Source organism: Pagrus major, chromosome 7, assembly GCF_040436345.1.
Source record: "Pagrus major chromosome 7, Pma_NU_1.0".
Taxonomy (NCBI): Eukaryota; Metazoa; Chordata; class Actinopteri; order Spariformes; family Sparidae; genus Pagrus; species Pagrus major.
The window spans coordinates 30,394,788-30,422,003 of NC_133221.1; the positions used below are offsets into that span (position 1 = coordinate 30,394,788).

At 39.6% G+C, this 27,216-nt stretch overlaps 1 protein-coding gene across 1 annotated transcript; it reads right to left on the reverse strand.

The window, feature by feature from the left end:
• Positions 1–772: 772 nt before the first annotated feature.
• LOC141000003 (voltage-gated potassium channel subunit beta-2-like) lies at positions 773–27,087 on the reverse strand. The gene is made up of 15 exons (XM_073470615.1): positions 27,037–27,087; positions 23,395–23,735; positions 20,872–20,915; positions 14,419–14,456; positions 12,364–12,443; positions 10,748–10,792; positions 9,632–9,676; positions 8,561–8,604; positions 8,367–8,453; positions 7,267–7,352; positions 6,490–6,610; positions 5,357–5,451; positions 4,680–4,800; positions 2,642–2,730; positions 773–862 (listed from the first exon to the last, which is right to left on the reverse strand). The coding sequence occupies exons 1-15, from the start codon at positions 27,085–27,087 to the stop codon at positions 773–775; spliced, it is 1,377 nt and encodes a 458-aa protein (XP_073326716.1).
• Between the last annotated feature and the right edge of the window lie 129 nt (positions 27,088–27,216).

The following is a 27,216-nucleotide window of genomic DNA, read 5'->3' on the forward strand; positions in this document are numbered from 1 at the left end:
AAGAGCTTTGAATTCTGTTACCATCTCTCTGTGAATTGTTATTATCATGTTAAGGATATTGGGCTTTTTTCAGGGAAAACTTCAGGCACCACAACAAAGTATTTGACAAAAGGTCACAGTAAAGATTTTAATGAAAGTACAACAGAAAAGCAAACATGCATTGATTAAAACAGAGCTAGATTTATGTAACTAAAACAAAATGCCCAAACTGTGAAAAACTAAAACGAATACAAGTCTTTGGAAAAGACTGATTCAAACTAAATTGAAATACTAGTATTCACAGTGTTTGAGCAAGCCTCATGTTATTACACTACACTAGCTGAATGTGTTGTGCTCAGTAGGTTAACAGGTCATGTGCAACATGTGTTCAATTGCACATAAATCCAATAAATTAATTTTGTAAGTTGCACTATGTGACATGTTGAGGCAACAATCTGTAGTCAGTGAAGAAGCTGCACCTTTAACTAGTTTTGTCAGTGCTTCGGTGACTCAGCTGATTGAACAGTGTTTCCTGTGGGATTTTTTCATTGAAGGCGATATTCAAACTGCATATTGTAGAACCTGATATTATTAAGTGGCAATAAGTGCAAATGTGATCATGAAAGTATCCTGACAGAACATTGACTTGGCCTGATATGTCTTTTGAAAACAGAGTCCAGACGATTCACTGTTCGCTACACTCTTATATTGCACGTGTGTGTTGCTGTCTCTTATTCATAGGCGTCTTTTTTCCAGCAACAGAGGACGTAGTGACAGTTCATCACTGGTGCTTCTAGGATCGAAAGTCCTTTTTACTGTAGGGCTTGTTTCCCAAGAGGTTCTCCACCTCAGATATGATGGACAGTGACAACTTTGGAAGAACCTGTGGAATGAGAAGAGACAAGTTAACTCATTTCTTTAATGACCTGTAATGCAGAGAGAACCAGTTTTTCTACTTGAAATGGCCTTTTATTAGAGACAGGCCTTTATTTCCTGAGTGTCACAAAGGACTTTGGTGTGTTTGCCTGTTTGGTTCTGGTCATTGCTGCTGTTATGGAAGCTGTCATTTGAACTGGACCAAGAGAGAGAATCCATCTGCTCATCATCAGCTTCAGTGTGAATTCCTTGTGTGCTTATGAGCTCGTTTCATTTTGACACACCTGTGAATCACGCCTGATACAGTACTGTATGTACCTAACACAAGTGCAAAACAAACTGACACATTTTAAATAAAATGTAAGACAGACCCATTTAGAAGCTGTAGAGACGTGCAGTGATCAGTTACTACTAGAAATTTAAAAGAATGAAAAGAATTTCAGATCATCTGGAATGTGTGTCTGGTGCGAAGAGCAAACATTGAATGACAATGAAAAAACTCCTTCACATTGCTGGTATAGAGAGCCAATGTTAAACACAATCAAAATGAATTTAACTTGAATTGAAATTCAGGGAAATAAACGTAACCAAAAAAACACTTAATATCTTACGAATCAAAAAATATTCATCCATAATTTTAAAGAGTGAAATACTGACCTACAAAGAACTCAACTAAAACAGATCATGTACAGAGAAGAACTATACATGTTATCATGTCTCAAGACAAGTCGAGTCACAAGTCTTTAACTTCAGAGTTGGATCTCAAGCCATTTATTTTCTGTCCAGTCAAGTTCTAATTCATCAAAACAGTGACTCGATTCAACTCTAGTCCAAGTCATAATGACTCGAGTCCACATCTCTGCTGATTACCATCCAGCACTGCCTTGAACATGCTGCATTTTTGCACAAAAGATGACAGAGACAGAAACATAATATTGGAGAGTCTAAGGAACAACAATAAATTGATTGAAACACTCTTATATGTAGCAACATGGACTATTCTCAAGTACTAGATTTCTAAGGCCATCCCTGCACTGGAGGATACATCTATACCCTTCGGGACAATTTGGGGCTGGGGCCTGGACTAACTTTCAGAACTTTGGCACACTGTTACTCTTATTTGGTGCAGACCTTGAAGGTTTAAAGTGTGAAGCACCTGATAATTCAATCAAGAATGGGAGTTGAGGCTGTAAGTCCATATGACTTTGGTCTGTCTCTAAAAAAATCAGTTTGGAAACAGACCACAACTAAAAGGCAACAATGGATCAAATATTTATTTTATGATTGAAACTGTCCCGATTGCTTTTTTCTGTTTGTTTTTTATTTGACATCATTTATTTTTTTTATTTTTTAGGACGCTTGCCCTGTTAAATTTTAGTGGATGACGAGCTTAATAATGGTGTTGTCCCCACTGTCACAGCTCCAGCTATCAATGGAGAGCAATGATACGATCATTGCCTCTTCCAGGAAAAGGAAAAAGAGCGACAGTGATGTCACCAGCGCCTTTCTGGAGAGTGAAAAGAGATTTTCAACTCAAAGCGCTCGGAACGGCCGCACAAAAAAGGCACAGCGCTCTGAAAAAGGATTCTAGGCAGCTGTGTGCTGCCACAGACGCTCTCCTCACTGAGAACAACTGAAAAATGACACTGGCATTCGGGAAAAAAGCGCTACATGGACACGGGCCCTCAAGCAGACCAAACACTGACTAATCTAGACTGTTTGGTACCATTTAATGTTGGCTGTGGTTATGGAAGTGTTTCCACCTGCAGCCTGTATGTTTTCTGACCTGTATTGCTCTGATGTTCTCCATCAGCTGGTCAGTTGTGGAAGCTCCCAGCAGAACAGAGTTCACCCCTTCATTCCTCAGGCACCATGCTGTGGGAATTTGCAGCACAGGAAGAAAAGCTGAATGCAGTCGCTCAGCAGCCATTGTTGAATGAACTCACCTGGGCTTTATTTCAGAAAGCAGGTTTAGTGTAAACTCTGAGTTTGTTAAGCCTGAGATGAGGGAAACTTTTCAGGTCCAGAAAGACTTAACTTCAACTCAGTAACAGCGACAGTTACCGAGGTAACCGACTAACGGCATATTACTTTTCTTTTTGAGCCACTGATTATTTTCTTTATTTTTTATTTTGGCAGTTTCAGTCCTCCATACTCATGGACAGATTATTTGCTTTTAAATATGCATTTATTTTTATTTGAATTTATGAAAATGTAACTTAGTCTTGGCTGATTTTTGTTATCAGGCAACTGTCTCAAGCATGACGAAATCTGACAAAAGAGATATGAGGGAGCCCGGACAAATAAAACCTGAACTATCTGCATGGTTATGTACGGAGCTGTGTGTGTGTATGTGTGTGTGTGTGTGTGTGTGTGTGCGTGTACATACAGTACATCTAGTGGTTGAATTAGATTTGCTGGAGACCAACTGACTGTTTTACCTTTAACTGAGCAAACCTTTCTACAGAAAGTGCTCCGACTCTGACTTATGTTCGTAGTTAACACCTACATTACATCATTGTTACAGACCTGGGATTTGTATCGACGTCAGTGGTGTCTAATACCATTTTCTACATAATGTTTTAATTACATTTAATCATCATTTAATGAAGTGTGGATCGAATCCAGCTGCACTGATGCATTGATTTGGAGCTCACAATTAAGCTGCATGTATTTTGAATGCGAGGGGAATCAGCACAGACAGCACAGGGAGAACATGCAAAATGATACCGTCATAGACAGTCTGCTAACAACAGCTAAAACTGATTCATTCATACATTCTGATCTGGGTTATATTATGTGGACAACACATTTTCTGGTTTGCCCTCTGATGTCCTCCAGCTGCTCTGCCTGAACTCTGAGTCCTGAGTGATTTACGGAGTTTCCTGATGGACACATAACTTAACTTGTTGTTAAAGTATTATCTACCTGCTGCTAACACCAACATCCTCCTCATTTTTGATTTTAAGGTCACAATTTGATTCAATTCTCGATCTTATTTCATGTGTATATATATCTATATATATATATCTATATATATATATATATATATATATATATATATATATATATATATATATACATATATATTAATTCTATATATATATATAGAATTATATATATATATATATTAATTATATATATATATATATATATATATATATATATATATATATATATATATATATACATATATACATGAAATTCTTTCGATTTCGAATCGAACATATATATATGTATATATATATATGTATATGTCATAGGTGGAATGTAATGTTTTCTCAGTTAAGTCTACTTCTTTATGATGCCTGTGGAGATGTCCTGTCAGCTTCTGTGATTGGCCACTACAAGTTGACTCCATCTAAACTTTTTCGGCACGTGCAACCGCAGCCAAAATGGACTACCCTGATTAAAATGAATGCAAAACTTGATTTCGTAGGTCGAGATCGTGGCGTCATTTTGATCGATATCCGACTTACAATTGAGGTTGTGACACCCGTACTAATTAGCATCTTATTTGAGGTCTGATAAACAGTAAAATCAGCAAATTCGTTGTCCAATATCATTATTGTCCAGGCTGAAGCTGTCATACTTTAGGGGATCCACAAAGTGCAGAGTTATAGCATGGAGGATAAAAAGCTCCTCTAGTTACAGGTTACCATAATAAAAGACATCATTGTGGAAAATGAGAATTAGTCAAACCATGGATAGAGTTTTCTGTAATGTGTGATGAAGTTTAATAAAGTTTTTGTGACAGAGACGGTACTGTAAAAAAACATGGACAACTACACTGAAGGATATGACTGAAGACAGTTTGTTTTTACCAATAGCCAGTTGGGGCAGAGTGCAGCACAGTCGCTCTGCAACTGCCTGCAACTCTTTCAGCTTCACCTGCTGACGGTGCCCCTCCTCACTCAGGATCTTGTCCTTCATCCATTGATAACCCTGTTGCAGACAACACATGACAGAGCTCAGGGCTTAAAATTACACAGGGATACTAGTGCTGTATCTAATCCTGAATGCAACAAAGGATGACCTGCCCAGCACTTCTTTCTTTCTTCAATGAAGCTGGTCTTTGTCACACTGTTACCTGTGAACAGGTCTTGGATGAGGAATACGACTTTTAAGTCCTGCCTTCATCAATATCAGAGTGTAAAACTCAAAATTGGTTCAAACCAATTTGCTCCTTTGAAAAAAATCTATTTTAAAATTGTGATTCAGATTGTGAGCACCATGTACACCTCAAGCACCTCAAACCCTCAACTAATATTATGCAACTATTTGCATGGCTAAATACAATGGAGGCTAAAGTGAGAATTATGTATTTGTGTCAAACATATCTATTCTGTGTAAAAATGTGTTTGCTTACTTGCTAATATGTTTATTTCTGATTGCTAGTAAGAATTTGGTAAAGGTAAGACAAAGGAAGTGGGTAAAGATGAGGATTAATCAGATGTAAAAGCGATGTCACACAATAGAAGAACATAAGGAGAAGTGGTACCTTGAGCGAGGCTCGTGAATAAGAGGGGATCCCTTTTGTATACTTCCCTGAGATGATCCCACAGGCCAGTGGAGACCATGTCATAGCTCCAATGCCTGGAGGTAATGGACAAAATCACATAATACAGGGTTAGCATCCAGATTTAAAGTAATACAGTTTAAAAAAAAAAAAAGAATCACATGGCTTAAAGGTATAACTTGCAAAATATATCCAGAGTAACCAACAACTGCTACTCTTTGCTATCTATCCGTGGCTGTAGCTAGCTACCGTTAGCTAGTTAACTAATGGCTCAGTTAGCCGTGGAGCCAGCAGCCCTAGAATTTGCCTCAACCAAGGACCTTGGGTCATGCGAGGACGGGGGTCAGACCTAAGGGGTCAGAACTGGGACTGAACACAGCCTCTAGGACCATAGGATGTCAGTTTGAAAACAGGGGACACAGTTCTCTGACCAGGACTATGACTTTGTGGACAAGAAGACATGGCAGGCATAAACGGCCAGATGAGAGAGAGAATCAGGCATCGGCAGCAGCAAACACTCGGTGAATTGAGGATTTATTGTGACCACGCCAGAGGTGATTGTTTTATTATATTTATGTTGAGTTTGAAGGCAGTTAAGTTTGTCTCAGTTTGGTAAAAAAAAAAAAAAAATTTGAAAAGAGAGAAACTTGAATTGACCAGGTGTGCGGTTGTATTTTCTGTTTAGTAAGGACAAGAAATTTAACAAGTATAGTAAGTATTTCCTTTCTTGACATTTCATTTGTTTATTTTGTTAATTCATTACAGTAAAAGCTAAGAGAGCCTGTGAAATGGACTTGCTGCTGGCGTATAACACAATTTCCCAGCTGGAACTATGGGGCCCTATCGAATTATGGTTATCATGCTAACTTCAGTAGATACAGAGACGTCTTTGATACAATGTCAACACTGTTGTCTCTGTACATTCTACCGATAAAATTCATTTTTTGAAAGTTCAAACTAAAATTCTGGCCATATATTATACATTGCCCCTAAAAACAAAATTAACATTAAATGGCAGCTCACTGATTCAATATCTTACACACATAATAGAAAATACTAACGAAAAGACTATGTTCTTTTTTATTCTGTTTATCAGGACTACGGCAGCTGCTTACCTATTTTGTGGAAGAGATCAGGGAGTTGCACTTCAACCTTCTCCCTCTGGAACATGTGGTACTCTGCCTGTTCACAGATGGGTGGGATCTGGTTGAACTGTCGTGCCACTGAGTATGCCTCCTACAGCAAGCACAGGGAACAATTACTGAACAGTTGAGCACCATTCAAGTCATTTGTCCACAGTTTTTGACCAATTCAAAGAAACTGACCAAGAAAAAGCCTTTTTTTAAACAACACTTTTCAAAAATCAAGTGCTTTACAAAGATATAAAAACAAGAGAGAAAATATTACCAGATAAAAAATGAAGTAGCAGTGATACAGTAATAATGATGAGCAAGGTGTGACTTACTAAAACACAATAAAACAAGTAAATTAAAAAACAGATGAATGACCAATTCAAAAGAACAGAGCTATCATTCCTGATCTCTCTCAGCATTCGTCCAGAAACATGGAGCTCTGACTCCGAGTGAATTACAAACAGACCTCCGCCGCAGGATCTCAGGCTGCATTCAGGCTCGTAAGAGGATAGTAAGTCAGTGATATAATAAGGGGCTAAGCCAAAACGTGCCTTAAAAGTAAGAGTAAGAGGAGTCCTGCTGAGGCATTTTAAACTAGTTGAAGTTTGGAGCAGTTGTATTGAGTGAGACAGAAGTCATTACATCCTGAATGGAATTTTGACCTGGCAGCAACTGAAGTAGTGTTGAATATCGGTAACAAAGAACCAAATGGATCCATCTATGTTTACTGACTACTTTGAGACTTGTGCGTGAACTTACCATGATCTCCATGGAGGTCCATCGTGACGTCCCCCAATACATGGCCATCCCCTGGTTGATTACATGGGTCATTGCCCTCACCGTCTCTACCAAAACAGCCCAAATTAGCTGAGTTACAAAGTTTGGCTTGAGGCATGAGAGACTTGGTTGAGGTATCCCACTCACGTGGCCACTGGCTAACTTTTCAATGAATAATGAATTATTATTTCTCTCTCATGCCTCCACATTGGGAAGTCATGGGGAGGTTCAAGTTTTATGAATACCACGCAACTGACAAAGGCCCTTTGATCCATCTGAATCCAAATGCATCTTTCACAAAGTTTTCAAACAGACATTCTGACACTTTTGGAGAACACTGATCGGGAACAAAGAGGGTTTCATGAATTCTCTAGTACGAGTCTGTATGCATCACAACTTAGCACAGCTGCCCTGGAAGCCCTGGATTTTTTAATTTTTTCTCTGGGGTCGCGCTTTGATCGAACTACTGCAATACACATAACTACCATTTGAATGAATTATGAGTTCCATTCTTACTTTTTTCATTCCCATTAAATCAGGTTAGCTCTGTTATTTGAGCTCAAATCCTTTTTATGAAAGTGCAGAAAGGTGAACATTCTTGATAATCTTATTATGAAAGCAGAAATATTAGTGATGACCTAACTATATGACTAATTTCTTACAAATGTTACGATGATATTAAAGGTGTTATTGACTGGCCCGCCATGTTTCTTGCCCTTACCCAGGACAAGAAGATCTCATAATGCATTCAATCTCCCCTTCCACTGCATTCACATCACAGAATCGCTGTTGTTCCAAACATCTGCCCCCTCAAGTGGTTGCCAGTGTTTTGCACTAGCTATTGTTGCTTACACTAGCTAGCAAACATTAACTTTGCTAATGCTAGCTAGATAACGTTAACATTGCTAACGCTGTTATGCTGGGCACAATCATGTCTTATTTATAAACGTATACATATGCATTTTAGAATGTAATCTGGATAAGGAGCATTCCCTTGTCTTGCTGGAGCAGGTCAAACCTCAGATAATTTCCTCACATAAATAGACTGTCACTGTGGTCTGTTGCAGGATAAGCACACCTACCTTCTATAGGTGTGTTTGGATCTGGTCGATTGGCGAAAACCACGTCTATGTACTCCAGCTGAAGTCTCTCTAGCGATGCCCTTAGACCTGTTTCATAAAGATAGTCACATATTTATTGCACTATAGCATACAAGCATGCTGCGGTGACACATGCAGCTATGAACAACTTGGTTGTGCTCCTTTTCAAACCTTACCTTCGATTATATGTTTTCTAGATAATCCTCTTTCCATTTCTGCTCTGAAAAACAAACATGTTTCATTTCAGAACACCGGTGTGTAGAATTCCATTTGATAGTGGTCATCACTATATTGAATACATGTAAATACTACAGTGTGTCTAAGTCTCTCTTTGTAAATATGATATTTTCTGTCAGGACTCAGGAAGGTAGATGGTTTAATGTTGGATGTAGTCACCTGTGAGGTTGACAAGCAACTGTTTCATATTGACAAAATAATAAGATTGAATCTGGATGTTATAAGACCACATGGGAAATTTAGCACTTGAATATGATGGCCCTACAGACAGAAGATGACATGGTAGAGTAGATAAGATGTTGCAATTTTGAGAGCAACTGTTAACCAATTGCTGCTTTTCTAATGAGCTTAAATGTGTCAGTGCTGGGAAATAGGACAAAAACCTAAAACATTCCTTTTTAAACTACTCTGCTTTCCCCTCCACCACATAACTTTGCCTGCTAGCAGCGGGTTTGGTAACAACCGTGAGCAAGCTTTTTTTTTTTTATTAAAACCAAAGTGAAGAAATGCATGCAGGTCACTCCATACCAACTCACCCAGAATTCATAATTTTTCCTAGTTCATGTCATGGATTTTTCTTGAGAGATTTCAAGTAAAAACTCCAATTACATTCATGGGACCTTGCAAAATCCTACCACTATACTCCAAATACTTTGAGTTATGAATGAAAATCTTATCTCCTTTAGTTTTTACTTTCTTGGAACCAAATGTTGATTCTGTGTAGTTATAAAAAAGTTCTATTACATCTAGATGTTATTTGGCCCTGCATAAAGAAATGTGCCACAGATCTTTTTCAATCCATTAGCTGGGCTCATCCCATGCCTAGTATGAACAGGAGGACTGTTTGCAACAAGCAAAAGCTCGTATTGCAGATAATTGACAGATAGATAGATAGATGTTACCTTCACTTAATACCTTCTAAAACTTAGCTCGTGGCAAGTAGGATGCTATCCATTCATTGCAATAACAGAATGATGAAAAGAAGGAGAGACAATTTAACATATACGTACTTTCCACCCCAGAAGATTTTGGTGGTGATGACTAAACTGGAACGTCTGCATTTGAGAATATAAATAAGAATACAAATTAAACTGTGGTAGTTTCCTTCTTTCAAAAATGACACCCAGAATTAATGACAATGACTAAAAACACTGTTATATTATCAAGCACATTGGCTAATTCAACTCAAAAACTGAAAATGAAAAATGAAATCGTGAAAAATTGATTGATTATTTCTGTGGACAAACAAATAACATGCAGTCTTTTTGTATTCTATTTAGAAATGTCATATGACAAATATACATCCACCAATGTAGAAATAAAAATCTGTAAGAGTGCAGTGAGAGGCAGGAGTGTTAGGGAGAAAAGCAACAACAACAACAAAAAAACACAACTGCTAACAATGCTCTGTGAGTATCTCACTCAGCATCTGTAAACCTCTGGCACAGAAAACAACACTGTCCTGCCAGTCAAAGAAGGTTAACTGTTCTACTGTTCCTGTTTAATATTGCTTGTGAGGTGAAATAAACAGTTCTACTCTCTTTCAAATGAAGATAACAAAATGATAATCTATCATTGAAGCATTCTATATTTTATATGCAACCTATTGTGAAGCTACAGTAATTTGTCTTACCATCTAACTGCGGATTGTAGTTTGAGGTATACCTTACCTGTCCACAAGAAACTCTGCATTACATCAGAATTTCTGTATCTTCTGTATTTTAATTATTTCCACAGATGGCCTCTGTATAGATCACTGAGTGATTTCTGTTTGTCTTCCTTATCTTCTTTGCTTTTCTTATATGGAAGTGTTTCTTTTCTACAGGAAGTACAATGTGTCAAAGCCTGGTATGTCTCTGAACAGGGGGCAAAACATAATTTATAGCTAATATTACTGCTATTTTATCAGCTACTGAACTATTTTTCGATTATACTGTTAGATAGAATATATAAAAAGATAAATGGTGGAATACATGTCACCATATATGCAATGCTCCTGTAGGGTATTGAGCTGGGAACACAATTTTAGGAAACAAGGAAAAACTACATAAGAACCTTCTAATAATATGATATTACTTTTAAACAAGTCTGCACAAACAAGAAGACACACAATATGAAAACTCTACCTCCATCCTCTCTTCTTTATGATATTTCCCATGACAGTTTCAGCCCTGAGAGGGAATGAGAGAGAGAGAGAGAGAGAGAGAGAGAGAGAGAGTCTTTTTGTTGTTTCTTTCTTTCCCTTTTTAATAAAAATGTAATACATTTCACAAGTCATACAAAGTTACACATACCCAAATAGTAAGGTAAAACAAGCGCCGGACAGTAGTGAGAGTTGTGTCAACATTAGTTCAAAATGTTTGACCGTTACGTAGACTTCAGAGTAGATCCAAGAAGTTCTTGGTGGTGAATTTGAAAAATTTAAACAGATGGACAGAACTGCAGTTTTTGGTAATTGGTAAATGCATTAATTTACAATATTCATATCGCATTCAACATGTGTATGTAGTAAAATATATATTATATTATTATATATTATATTATATTTTAAAGTCAAAATTCGCTAACATTTCAGGATTAGTGAGTGTGAACAGCTAGCGTTACTTGCCTTGTCGACATATTTCAGGGTAACGTTACCTAGGTTAAAAAGCATGTTGCTGTTGTTTATTGCTTTGAAAACTCTTTTTTATCATTTAAGATAAAATGAGGGAGGACAGGAAACAGGAAACAGGAAACCAACCATGGCGATAAATTAAGCAGTATAGGGGCCTGGACACACCAAGTATTTTAAGTCACTGAATCCCAACATGACCTTCTTTGTCTACAGTATCATTTGGTACATACACCCTCACATGTGCACATCCACCTTTGTAATGGTGTCAATAATGTTATTGAAAAAAGTAAATAGCAAGTAAAGTATAAAAAAATTGGGCTTAAATGTAGGCTACTATAAAACTATGAATAAACTATTAAACATGATTCAGTTGAATGAATATTTTCTCTTTGGTATTCATGTCATATACAGATGCAATGATGATGTTTACTGGGTAATATGGGCATGTTGTTGCATTGCTCACAGGCACATTGCTGTGAGCCTGGTGCACCTGGCTCTTAAAGGGAATGGAAGAGGACGCTCAGATTGGTTTATTTTATGTAGCGGCCAAAACACACCCAAGACTAATTCAGAGTCTAAATACAACCCCTTTGCATAGTGCGCATTAGTTTGCACCAAGATTATTCGCAAAATTGACCCCAAACGCACTTGCACCTTGTGCTTTAGACCATGCACCATAGATTGTTTAAATATAGCCCTGTGTATTTGATGACTGGACTGATATGTCATTACTGAAGCTTTGTTGTTTACCATATGTTTTATTACTGCATTGCTGCTTATTGTATGTTTTAGTCTTACATGTTCTGTTGTTGCCTTGTTGTTAACTGTATATTTTTATGATGTAAGGTGACCTTGGGTGTCATGAAAGGAGCCTTTTACATAAGATCTATTATTATTAGTGTTGTTATGTGTCTGTGTATGTGACATTACAGATACACTGGACTTAATAACAGCTGCCTGACTGATCATAGTCGGACTCGTCTGACACATGACACTATCGATTCATTTTTCAGACCCCTCAAACATTGAAATGAAAAACTGTCTATTGGACTATATACCCATTAATGTGGATTTCTCCAGATTTAACGGACTTGGATTGACAACTTTAAACTTTAAAAAAATACTTACTTCCCAGAACTATACACTTCTGCTGTGTCGAACAGATTGATTCCATTCTCATAGGCCAAAGTCATCAGCTCCTCTGCCACCTTCAACAGCAATATTTGAGATGATAAAGATGAGCAAAGTGTGCAAACTGTGTTATTTTCTCTCTCACTGATCTCTGAAGGCCCTTTCTGCTGACAAGGTTCCTCAAAAGGCAAACATTTATATCAATAATTCTTAATTATATAGCATATTTAAAAGGGATTTTTTTAAGCTATGGAAGCAGCGTTACTGTAGGAAAGTCAGTTAGTTACTTAGAAGGTCCACCACTTCAGACCTAAACATCTATTGGACTTTGTACTTTGTAGACTTCTTCCAGATCTCTGAATTGCCACCAAAATCTCTTATTTGTTCGACAAATGCCGCTGATGGCTAGTGATAGGGACACATTAATTACAGGCATGAATTAAGATCTTGGCAGCTGCCTCTGTTGCATACCGATATTAATGCAAGATTATCAGTAATTTTTCAATGTGAAGTTTTTGCTGAACCTATGTATTCAGGCAAGGCATTTGTGTTTTAGCTAATAGTATTAGAGGATTATAATTATGAGTGCCCTGATCAGAATTTCCCGGGCCTATTCCTGGAAGCAGTGTTGGCAGATACTGATCACTGAACAAAGGACTTTTTGTTACTTAGTCATCTACAGTTGTTAATTATTAGTGGCATAATAAAACCACCATTTAAAGGTGAGGAAATACATTTATATCAATCGAATCAAAGAAATAGGTTTATATATAGGTGTGTGTGTGCCTGTGACCGTGGTCAGTTTTGTCTCTGACCAGAGTTAGCACTCACCAGATAAATCCACTAGTGAAGATAAATCCACTTTTTAACCCCAAATGTTAAAACCTTGCTCTCCTCATCTAACAGTGTTTATTTCTCCAGAAGCTCCAGGCTCTGCCCAAGGCTGTCTCCTCCTCCAAAACACCATTGTCTGTCCCTCAAGTTTGTTCGCTTAGTCGTTGCAGACACATGATACTTGTATCATTACATTTGGATGTGTTGATCACAACTGAACAGTTATGGTGAAGGTATCCTTCATTATTTTAAGGGGCAATTTGTTGAACAACCAACACACTAATCAGCACACAAACAATTTACATGATAAGATAAGGAATAGCTAAATGTTGTTCAACATCCCAATAGCAGAAGGGATCAATGAGAGCTTAAATCTATTGGTCCTGCATCTCAGGAGATTTATTATTGTTCAGATGGAAGTCAGTCAGTGATCACATCATGGGCTGCAAAACGCAACATGTTTGACACAATAACATTTCAAACTGTGTTTTATTATGTGGGCCCTCACAAACATCATTACTTGTGGCATTAGCGTTTTAAAACATTAGCTAGCATTTACTGTAGAAGTTAAGAATATAAACATCAATGAGCTCTTGACACTCAGTGTAGTCATCAAATCGTTGAATTCAAGATGTCAACATACATGTTAGTGATGAAGGAGCAGCAGTAAATTTCACATTGTCTCTATCTCTAATTCCATAATATCTTGCTGTATAACCAAGTAAGTAGGTTTTCTAAGATTACTTGTGACTTGCACAACAACACATTTTCCACACCTTTGTTGTCAGGTATTAGGGCATAAACCCAAGTATTGGACTAATTACTATATTGATCAGATGATGATGCTAGATGAAAAGTGATAGGATCATCTATCACAAGTTATTGCAAGTTATCCTGTGGGGACTATGAATGTCTGTACCAAATTGCATTTCTAATCGTCCAATAGTTGAAATAGAAACAGATATATTTTGGCCTCGACCAAGTGGTGGACACTTCTAGCGTTATAAAAAAATCATATGTGAAAATATACAAGGGGGATTATTGAGCTAAAACAACATTTTTCCAGTCTACTACATCTTACACAAGACAATGAAAACATTTCCCTTGTCTGAACAGATACATGAATCCACACGAAACTATTCTTTCATTTTTACATCCTGTTGAACTTGTTGCTAGATTACATGAGAGTGTAAAGGTGTTAAGGGGGTTCTCTCTTACCTCATCCGTTATCTGGCCTCCAAAGGTAACCCACGTGCCTGCAAAAGAATAAAATGATTACACAGAGTGTGTGTGTGTGTGTGTGTGTGTGTGTGTGTGTGTGTGTGTGTGTGTGTGTGTGTGTGTGTGTGTGTTGCAGCAGAAGAGAATCTGGGGCCATATTCATAAAGCTGCCTAATGCTAAAAGTTGCTCCTAGTGACAAAATCCTTGTAAAAAAAAAAAAAGAGTTAATCAAAAAGCATCATCACCCTTAGCGCTTAAGAGCTCCTAAGGGGAAAATCTGTTACGGGTAGGGAGGAGGACTTCTAAGAGCCTTAAGAGTTTCTAAAGCAGAGGAGAAAATGGAGGAAAAACAAAGAGGAAGGAGAAATATTTTCCAAACACGAGATGATGGTGAGTTAATGAAACACTACAGTTTTGATCATGTGGTGATAATGTTTGTGGTCGATCTCATGTGCTCATCTCCGACCCATCGCAACAATGTAAACAGCAGAAATGAAAGTGAGCACAACACCGAGATATTTGGCAACTGTAAAAATGTAAAAGAAAAAGAAAAAAGGAGAAGAAGAAGTGTAACTGTTGTGCCATGATATAGACTTTGAAACATCTATATCTACTAAACCTGTCATCACATGTACATTTACATATGTTTCAGGGAAAAAGAGCGATAACCCTCTGTCAACCGACTACGTCCCAGCCATCTTCATTCATGTGCCAACCCCAAGGAAGAGAAGAAGGATGCAATTAGATGTATTCAGCAGAAGACAGAAGAGCAAACTCCGAAGAAGAGAGCATGCTGAGAAAGCTGCGGCAGTAACCCCTCCAACAGTCTTCAAGACAGCAGTAAGCAGCATACAGCACACCATCTCACAGGAGAAGCTCCTGTGGAGGAATCAACGCACAAAGAACTTGAAGATGATGTCCAGCCTATTCCTGATGATAACGCTGATACAGCAACTCCACCATGTACCAGTGAAGACTGTAAGAAGCATATTAAATCTCTTGAGTTGGAATGCCAAGCTCTAAGGACGGAAAATATGTTGTTCACAGAAAAAATGAATAGAACAGGGCTAAATGAGATGAATCTGCAATACCATGATGTGTATGCTTTAATTAAGCTGAGAATGGATTTGTCTTATGACTTTTTGTCTTAATATTTTGGCATTGATTCAACCACTATTTCAAAGCTTTGCAAACACTGTATTAGTGTCATGTATTGTAGACTGGTGCCAAGTCTAGTAATATGGCCTGAGGGAATCACAATGAAAATCTCAGTACCTTAGAAAAGACAGTTTGAGTCGTTGACTGTTTTGAAATATTTATTGAGAAACCAAGCAATTTGTTAGCCCGTGCTCAATGTTATTCAACATACAGTTCACACCTTACATTGAAATATTTAATTGCCATTTGCCCACAAGGTTCCATTTGTGTCATTTCCAATGGATGAGGAGGCCGCACAAGTGATAAGCTTATCACAGAGCAAAGTCATTTTTTGTCTAATTTGCTCCCAGGGGATCTAGTTTTGGCAGACAGAGGCTTCAATGTTAAAGACAATGTACATTCTAACCAAGCTGAATTAAAGATTCCAGCATTCACTCGTGGCAAGATACAATTAGATCCTGATGACTTGGAGAACACCAGATGCTTAGATTCTCTGAGGATACACATTGAAAGAGTCATTGGAGTTCTCCACCAAAAATACGCTGTCTTGCAAAGCACTGTCCCCACAGGATTCACTGACACTGACAGAGAAAATGATGTGACATACCTTGACAGATTTGTAAAAGTATGTTGTGCGCTTATAAATGTCTCTGAATCTGTTGTACCCTTTCAGTGATCCTGTAACGGATGTAGAGTAATCAATCTGACAACAGATGTGATAATGTAACTAAACAGACGTGTTCATGTAACTCTTAACAGATGTGATATCATCACTCATTCCAAATGTAGTCAGGTATCTCGTAACAGATATGATGTCATGTAACTCAGAAAAGATTTGGCCACCATCCAATGCTTAAGACAGTACCTTGTGGATTGCATAATAATAGATGTAATGACACTAAACATCTTTATGTTTTGCCTTGGAACTGAATTCAGTCAGTTAACTATAAATAAACCTGTTTTTCTCACAGCTCCCGTTGCTTGTGACAAATTACTTTCTGAAGAGAGACTGGTGTGTTTTATTGGCCCTTAAACTATCAATTTGCTAGAGGGCTAAAAAAGAGGGCATCTTTCACATCTGGTGTCACAAAAGGTGAAGAGCTTTCCCTTTCAGTCCAAAGCATAAAATCACAATATGTTTTGTCAGTAGCAAATAGTTACATTTGTACTTGATAGTAGTATGCATGGTCCTGCTTTAATCTGATGGTTCCTTGTTCATCTTTTTCAAGGCAAGGGTTTGGACTACAGTTTGCTGCCTCGTTTACAGAGAGGTCCTTTGCGCAGAATGGGGACAGCAGCTGCAGGAAACATAACCATCAGGTGACCCTGATAAATGGATGTAAAGGTGAAATCTTGAATCCAGCTGTTTCAACCAGAACATTTGAGATGCTGCAACTCCTCGTGCTTACAACCCCATCTAAAAAACAATAAAATCAGTTTAGATAACTTATGACAGAATGATAGCAAACACGCCCAACTTCTAAAACTTGTATGCATAAATACCTTGTAGCCTCAGTGGTGAAGCTATGAGACTTTTGGTAGCATTTTTTTCTTATCAGGGACACTGAGGGCTTTTCAACTGTTACACAATTACATTTTTAAGTCAGCAAGGGTTACATTGCCTTTGGAAGATCTTTTTTTTTTTTTTTTTTTTGCATTGTGTGATTTTGAAAATGATGTCCTTGCCTTGCTGATACTCCACTCTTTTCAAAGACTCCTTACCTGCTCTGGCACACTTGCACTTTTTTGATGTTACAGCTGTCTGATCCTCTCTTCCATGGTTATGCTGCCATACCCTGAAGAACAGAGGTGACACATGGAAGCAACATTCTCCAAGAACAGCTGTGCAGTTCCAGTGGGCTCCTAACACAACCCCAACATTACTGACCACCACCCATGGCTTCAGCTGAGGGTCATTCAGTCTTTGGGAATGATTCCCTGTCATACAGATTTCATGGCACTTTATTCATAACTGCTGTTTATCATAAAGGTATAATTTCATATATGAGGTGGTGCCTTCAGACATTCATTCAAACTGTGCTAACGTGGTAAAGTATTGGTATATCAGAGACATAGACTAGTTAACATAGAAGGCATGTAACAGCGATTAGCTAGTTACATTATGCTGTCCTTTTGCTTATGCTAACGTAACTGTGATGAAGAGACACTTACCCTTCCAGTGACGACGACGCTGTTTTTAGCCGATAGACTCCAAAGCTGAATATTCATCACGATACCGATTGCGTCCATTTGTACCCTTCCAGGCTCTTGTAGGCTTTCAGAGACTCTCCGTGTATGACGAGGGAAAGGTCATCAGATAATTGTAGATGTCTGGATATTCCAGGTCTGGAACATTGTCCGCTCCAGCTGTCTCAATATTTGTAAAAAGCACACCTGGGGCATTGTAAGGGTCAGTTATGTTTAATCTATCAAGTTTTGCATTATATAGCTCAATTTCTGTGGATTTAGAGTGTTCAGTGAACTCTGACAGCTTGAAATCGGCACTGGTGCCATTCATTTTTGCTCTGGCTTTTACTGCCAAAATGGTGGTGTAAACAAAATGAGTCACTTGACATCCAGAGCTCTATTGATTTTACTGTCCATTCTCTATCCATTATCACTGAGTGTGCATTTTTATTTATTTTTCTGTTCAACCAATCAGCTTTTAAAAGAATGTGTCACACCTAGCAATGGGGTCAACCATGCTTTGCTCCCTGTGGGATGAGGTGGGTTGCTGCCCCAAGTAAAGGACTTTAAGTATCCCGAGATGATGTTCACATGTGGAGCACAAGGCAGATTGGGGTGGCATCAGCAGTAATACAGCACTGTACCATACCATTGTAGTGAAAAGGGAGTTGAGACAGATGGCAAAGCTTTTGATTTACCAGTCGATCTGTGTTTCAACCATGGCCTATGATCATGGATCATTGATACAAGTGACCAAAATGAGATGTGACCCTTACAAACAGGGTGTAGAGCTTGGACATCCGGAGAGAGCTGGGACTAGAGTTGTAGTGCCACTTTGCGTTGAAAGGAACCGGCTGAGGTGGTGTCAGGGCACATCCAACATGGAGGAGATGCTTGGGTAGACCCAAAACTTGCTAGAGGGATTGCATATCTCATCTGGCCTGAGGAATGTCTAGAATGCCCAATTAGCCTGCTGCCACTGCGACCTCACCTGGATGAATGGACATTGGACTGGGGGTTGTAGAGCAGGGGAACCAGAGGTCTTGGGTGGATGTCTCTGGGAGTGGAGAGAAGGGTAGTTAGAGACCTCGGGTGGATGGCCAGGGACAGACAGACAGATGCAGACTTCAGATGGGCAACCTGGGGACTGGACAGAAGCAGAGCCACAGAGCTCAGGCAGGAGGCCTGGAGGCAAGACAGATGGGTAAAGCAGGTCAGGAGGGTTGAAGAGCATAGCAGGTCTGGAGGGCAAAGGCCTGGATGCTGGCAAGAGGGAGCTGCTCTGGAGGCCCGGTAAGGGAAGAAAGAGACTGGCAGAGCCGCTCTGGAGGACGACCTGGAGGCTGGCAGCTTAGGAGAAGCAGCAGCTCTGGAGGATGGGCAGGAGGATGACCTAACATGTAAAACAGATCAGGAGGACAACCAGGAGACAAGATAGTTGGGCCATTTCTGCCTTCCGATCAGGAAATCGAACAGATGCCAAAACTTGGCAAGTTTCCGGTTGACCGATCCCTGAAGACAAATCTTACATCGCATCAGCTCTCTAACATTTTCCTTCATCTGTTGGTTTGGCAGTCTGAACATCAAATCCAAGAATGCACTGGCTAAAATAGTTAATAAGCAGCAAAATCATAGTTGTCCAGCAGAGTAGCCTGTGTGTTCTGTACAACAGTCGGGTGGCGATGAGGACAAATTCCATCCTGTCTGACCACACTCACCCTCTCCATCAGGAGTTTCAATCCCTACCCTCTGGTACCTGCTTTAGATTCTCCTTAGTAAAGACAAACAGATACCAACACTCATTCATCCCTACAGCCATTACACTCCTCAATGCAGGGAGAAGGAGGTAGCTGCCTGTTTTGAGTGTTTTGAGTATGTTGGCCTAATTTGAAGAATGATTTATATAGATTTTTACTAAGTGTTGCTGCTGGAACAGTTTGTTGTACTTTGATTGTGAAGCTATCCTGGACATACGGTTGTGCTGATTGTGATTATGCTGTTTTCGCTGGATGATTTTGCTGATTATGTTGATGTATTTTAAACCAGGAGTGTTTTGCTGGTCATACCTTATGCAGGGGTGGCAGGATTGTCATTATCGTAGTGTGTTTATTGCTGTTTTGATGATGGTTGTTGATGTAGTGCTGCTGAGCCTATGGTATTTCATGTTTGTTTCTTTTTAGGTCAAGCTCTATGCTGCAACATCAACTGCCCTTCAGCGATAAACAAAGCTGAACTTGAACCTGAGAACCACCAGGTAGGTCAGGTGGGAAGACGAACACGCTGGTGGAGCCACACTAGAGGAAGACCTAGAAATGGAGCAAACTCAGGTGGGACAGGTGATTGGGGCTTGGGGCAGAGGCTGGCCACAAAGACAGAACCCTGTGGAGGTTAGCAACATGGCTGGAGATCAGGAACAGAGTCTGGCAGCTAGAGTGCAGCACCAGACTAGCGGCAAGAGATCTGAGCAGGAGACTGGCGAGAGTGCAGTACAACATGAGACTGGCAACAGGGCTGGCAGAAGACTAGAAGGTGGCAGCTAAGAGGCTGGCAGGAGAGCCGGTTGAGCCTGAAAAACAGGCTGCTCATCAGACAAATGAGAAATCAGACATCCTTGGGCAGCCCATCCATTTACACATGGACAGGATTTGCAGTGTTTAGAAAATTGTAAATTCAACTAATGAAAAGAAAATAAACTGTCAGCAGTTTTTTCGTTATTAAGCAAATACAGAATGTGGGTTGACGTTCATTATCCTCTATATCCCTGGTGTCTGTTGAAATTATTAAATAATTAATGAAGGTGTCCATGCTGCCAGCTGTGTGTAAAAGTGTGCTTGATTTTAGAGAGGTCTGAGGTACATGATCCTCTGCCAGGAGTTAACACAGCTGAACATAATCGATTGTCACAAAGCACCTCTAATCTCTTTTGTACCCTTATGTAGTCTGTGCAGAACTGCACTACATTTGGTTGAGCTACATTGATAAATGTTGACCTGCAGACTGAAGAGCATTTGAATTTGTTCCGGGCTTATTCAGTCTCTTTACAATGGTGTAGATATGTTATTATATTCATGCTAAATGGCCTCACATTCATAAGCAACACTCACCTAATCCGAGACAGGACACCCTCAGGCCAGATTTGCCCAGATTTCTGTTGACCAAAAAAAAAAAAAACAGTCCAGTTAGAGCAGCAACATCATCAATATGTTCTATTTTGTATAATAATAAAGTGCAGTGTATTTAATAGAAGCAGACTCCACTTTTGAAGTAATTCACATGCTTTTTGTTGTTGCTCAAGATGCACAAAATGATTTAAAGCAGGAGAAAAAACAAATACAGTACAAATATGAAGCAACACTGAGAAGTGACCTTTTTATTGCTGCAAAGATTGTTGACTGTACGGTCTTTCTCAAGTACTCAAAGTCATTTCCCAGCATACAGCTTGAATCAGTCAATGTATGGCCCATCAAACCAAGGCAAACCTCATAATTGAGTTGAGGTATAAAATGCATATATGCACTAGCTCTGGAGGTCAATACTACAAATACACGTTTTGTCAGAATCTGTGACATGCTCAAAATCATCACACCACCCCAATGACCACTGCACAGTTATAAAATGATGATGAAATTTACGCGCAACACAGCAGTACAGAGTTGGATGAACACCTTTGCCATATATTCAGCTAAAACAGATTAGTGCACTGGTGGTCTTCTACACAATACTGTTGCACACATGAAAAAACAAGAAGCAACTTTTGTTTTCAGAAAATGAAGTCATTGTTAGTTATTCTTTTCTAAAAAATATAAAAGAAACACTTAAATTTTTGTTCCCATTTTCACAAGTTGATGAAAAATATTTAAGACATTTTTATGCACACAAAAATTCTTCTTGATTCTTCTTGAAAATGATTCTTTAAAATCAATGTTAGGCTGCAACATGAGGGCCATGGACGGTATGAAAATACCTGGATCTTCTGGTTGTTGGGCCCATAGGGTATGCACACTAGACTTCTGATGACTGAGCTGGCCAAGTTCTGGTTTAGCGCCCGACTAACTGAAATGGAAATTAATAATAACATATAATAATTTAATCGTGCGGCTATTCTAGACTTTCCAAATTTTATTGGACCTAATGGATCAAATTATGATAGCCAAATAATGTGATCAGTGAATATGAATGTGAATAGTGTGAATAATATGACAGAGCTTGTGATGCTCAAAAAAATGTATCCACCGCTTTCCATACACTTCTTTCACAATGTAAGCTTATGGCAAAAAGTCTTTTTAGGCCGCAGTGCATCAGGTGACATTGTTATTACATGGTTTGGCCACTATAAAAACTGGCTTCAAAGCCTGGTGCTCTTCCTGGACTGAAGGCCTGGGCTTGATGAGGGCTGGCTCGCATATCCTGCATCTATTTGGAGCGTCAGTCGTGCTCATTGCAGGATGCAATATGCGCGTGAGCTGTAGGAGCAGTGAAGGGCCTGTATGGGAATGTGATGTAGTCAGGAGTTTGTACATCAGCAGCAGCAGGGACAACAATGGGACAACAAGCTTGCCATTTAGTGGTATCCTCCAGTAAAACACGTAGTATATGTGAACAGCGACGTACATGCCGCAGCTGGTTGGCTATGCAGACATGTGGTTCAAAAGGAAATATCTCCAGACTTAGAGAGCATGTCTCCTTTGTCAAGATAATCTATACACCTGACAGGTGTGGCTTGTCAAGATGCTGATCAAACAGCATGATTAGGTGTATTTTGTGCTGGTCACATAAAATGCCACTCTACAATGTGCAGTTTTAATCCCACACAACGCAAAAACACAATGCTACAGATGTCACAAGTTTTAAAGAAGCTTGGATGGTATTGAAACGGACTTGAATTCAATGATTGTTTCAATACCATAAACCGTCTTCCGAGAATTTGGCTGTACATCCAACCGGCTTCACAACTGCAGACAATGTATAAACACACCAGCTCAGAAGCCCAGAAGATTCACCTGTGTGATCGCATGTGAGGATATGAACACAATTCCTGGAAGCCGAAAACAGAAACCAGTTCTTGCCTGGCCTGCATACATGTCAGCCATTGAGCATGTTTGGAATGCTCTGGATCGATGTGTACGACAGTGTGGACCAACACAATCGACAACCTGATCAGCTCTGTGCGAAGGAGATGTATCACACTGCATGGATCAAATGTGGTCACACCAGACACTGCAGCAGGTTGTGTGATCCATGCGTAATCCTCCTCATGTTCAGTGCCAAAGGAATGTCCTTCTACAAGATAAAACTGGTGGTCTTTTCACTTTGACCAGTGCAAAGCACTCTCACACACCTTTGCACTAATCATGTTGTGATCAGCTCACTTACATGGTCAAAGAGAAAGAAACTGACAAAGAAAGTGGGGAAGACAAGGACATAGACACACAAGGGGTGAATCACTAATAGAACACAGGTAAGGAGTGACAAGGGCATGAAGACAGACAAAGGGAGAAAATGAAAAGCAAAACATGACACACAAGGACAGAACTTCAAAATAAAACAGGAAATAAACCAAAAACTCAAACCATGACAACATTTATATCTTAGCTCAGGGCTATATCTGTGCTATATGGCCTCCTCACCTGTAAATCATGCCTGTAGCATAAGAAATGCTGTCCCTGAGTGAGACATGGTTCATCCGAAGGAAGTCCTCCAGGTTTTTGAGCTGAGCAGCTGCACGGACCTCTCTAAGACGCTGAAACTCTGCTAACTGGCTGCTGCGTTGCTGTCTTTCTTCCTGCTCCAGTGCTTGCTCTGACAAGAAACAGCTCAGGCCACTGTGCACACTCTCACTCATGGACGACAGGGACATTATCTTGCCTCCAGACCCGACATTGCCACTGCTGATGCTACTGCTTCGACATATCCCAGTGTTCTCACGACTCCCAGGTGGCACCACTCCGCTGCCCCCAGGCTTGGGCATCTAGAAGTTGATGATAAAACATGATCTAGTATCAGAGTCAAATAGGAAAGTGATTGAGTCACACCACGTCTTCCTCAGATGTTCTGAGTGGGTCGCTCAGTCATCAGGATACTCTTCTCAACCATTCCCAATGCCATGTGCTCCATGGCTCGAAACATATCACAGCTGTGTTTCATTGGTCTCTGCTCTGTACTTCAATAATGCAGACAGCAGAGACAAACACTGAATCATTTATGGGTGAGTGAACTGCTGATGTGCTTTGCTGTTTGTCTGCGTGGATGAAAAGATGGACGTGCACACATGCACATGACAATGCTGTTTAAAACAGTGCAAGATCTGTACTCACATACTAGGTGCCCAGGAAGACATCTGTGGAATTGTGGCATGCATGAGGATAACTGACTTTGTGGAGACACAGCACAGTTAGCTGAAGGAAGAATTCAAAGACAAGAGCTTTTCAAAACTGACAGTCTCACAATTAACTGAGGATTATCTGCAGAACTGTTATAGAGTATCACATAAGAAAGCAACAAGACGACACAGTGAACATCTGCTTGTGTGAAATGTAACGTTGACGGTGTTAAATTGGAGACACAAGAGGAAAACAGCTCACACACTAAATTACCTAAACAATCAGTTTTTAAAGAAGTCTATGAAAAGGATTATATTTAAAAACAAAAACATTCCATATTGTTATTTGTTGGTCAAGAAACATCGTCAACATCGTGTCAGTCAACTCTCCTTACTCCTTCATATTATAAGTGAAATCTGACTCCTGCTTCACTGCTGTTGTTTGTGATTGTGGTGTTCAATAAAAAAACAAAACAAAGTGCTACTCAACCAGATTGGGGCAAATCTTTATGTAGATATACACCTTCAAGTTCAGAGCTCTTGTTCACACAAGCTGCAAGCTGTGTCGCTCTCTCACTGTCCACTCTCTATAGCTTCCTCCTCCTCCTCCTCCTCTTTTTTCATTCAGGCTCCCTTCTGATGGACCACTGGCCCTTTGGATCATCTACCTCTCCTGGCTCCTGCTGCCTCACATATTGACGGATCTTGATGGTCATACCCTTTGCTCCGGATCATTCTCTTCTGTTTTACTATCTCCTTATCTATGTATTTCTGTCAAATTTGAAGCCTCTTCACTCTGATCTTTTCTTTTTTACTGCTAATTATCTTGTGTGGCCTGCCCTCTTCCAGGTCACCAAGGTGATGAGCGATGCCTCGGCCTGCTCAGTCGTCTCCTGGATCCACAAACTTTACATATATTATAATTTGTATCAGATATTCTGTCTATGTAATTTGTAAACTGTGATTTTGTTGTTCTGTTCTGTACATGCGACATCTTATGCATGTCTGTCTGTCCTGGAAGAGGGATCCTCCTCCACGGCTCTTCCTGAGGTTTCTTCCATCTTCTTTTTTCCCTGTTAAAAGGGTTTTTTTCTCAACATAGCAAGTTTTTCCTCACTCGAATCGAGGGTCTAACGACAGAGGGTGTCCTTCACTGTACAGATTGTAAAGCCCACTGAGGCAATTTGATTGTGATTTGGGGCTATATAAATAAAATTGATTTGATTTCTTTTGAGTAAACATGTTAATATAGAGTCCAAAAGTCTCAGACCACAAAAACCTGGAAATAATCTGACAGTTTGAGGATTCAGAAAGTAAGTGAAAGTGTCTGAGGTCAAATTGTTACTCTTAGCAAAGAGAGTTTTCCTCAGCATCAAATCATGGTTAGACTAAAGGTCACTAATGGGGCAGTGGATGTAACTCCAAAATGCTTCACAGAAACTGGATCAGTTGTTTCCAAAGCACGATCAGGCAGATTCAAAGTGATCACACCATCAGAAGATCAGTACATCAAGCTTAGTTCACTGAGAGATAGAAAAGCAACTTCATCATTCAGATACAGAATGTGCTAAATTAAGACAAGGCTCCATGGAGTCCTGACTGTCATGGACTTTCCTCCACAGTCACCTGACTTCAACCCCACTGAACATTTAGGCTGCAGGCACACATATGTAAATGCCGGCACGCTGAATTTAGGCGGTGCAGGATGTGAGACACATGGAACGTGTGATGTTTTGTCGTCTGTTTGGAGCGGGCCAGCACACAAACATCTTTGCTATTGGTTGTGACTGCAATTTTGCCAGTCAAAGTTCCCCAAAGTTGAACTCCAGGCAAAGCCAAACTGCGGATTTGCTTCAGTACCAGACCCCTTCATTCACATAGAATGGAAGTGAATGAGAGGCAATTTTACATATGCGGCCTTATCGGGGGTCTTGAAGAGCACTGTGTGACATCACAAAAAGCTTTGTGGAACACTGTCAAATCATGCTGGGATAACATGAGTCATCAGGTTTTGCACAAACTTGTGGAGTCCATGCCAGCTCGAGTGCATGCTGTCATTGAAGAAAAAGGGGGATATAACAAATACTAAGATATTCTGAAATTAATGGACAAATTAAAATGTTTAAATTGATAGCATCATTTGTAACAGAAAAGGTGCTATTTCAGTCGAATTAAATGCAAAAAAGTATCTAGTGGTCTCAGACTTTTGGACCCCAATGTAAATCAGAAATGAATGTTAGCCCCACAGACATTGCACTGGGTGAGACATACAACCAGACATCTAGTGTCTGAGATATAACAGCACAAATGTCGAGATGGGAACGAAACAATGTCTGAAATGACTTGGACGTCAATAGTTCACATTAAAAAGACACTTTTTAAAATTATTTCCCAAAAACTTTCAGTCTGGCTCATCAATGGACTTTTTTGAACGTTCAACAAGGACATTAAATTGATACCATTGCTCAGTGGATGGTATTTCAGGATGGTATTTACTGTAAGAAAGACTGCAATAAGTGCTCACAAGCTCCTAAACACATATTATAAATACATTGTATAATAATTTTACATTTCCATTAAATCCATCCTTTATGATGTCCTCACACATGCAAATAAATCAACTGTACAATCTCTGCTGTCTCCATTTTCCTAACCCGCTAGAGCGCATATACCAGAAAATCCCCAACCTCTCAATAATTTAAGATCCTCTTTCCACATCCTGATGACGAAGATGGAACATATCATCATCTGGATACTTTCACTGAGGCAAAACAGAAGAACAGCTGTGTCTTAAGAAGGAGGAGAACAAGAGAAAAAGACATTGGAGAAATATCTTGGGCTTCCACGATCTTCCCCTTAGAAGATCCTTATAGTTCTCCAGACATCGGCAGCATATCCATGCAACATCAATCCTTCAATCCCCTTATCAGTCAAACTATCAGCTACTCACCCGAGCGGTTGGAGTTCGGCCGATGTAGGGGTTCTGGACTACACTGCTCATGATAGATCTTGGTGATGGCCAGCTAAAGAAAAATGTGTTCTACTCAGCCTAAAGCCACACAGAGCAGCTGCTGGATTGCTTTAAAAGTAGTTGTTGGAGGAGTTAATATGGCTTTCCACTCCCTCCTAC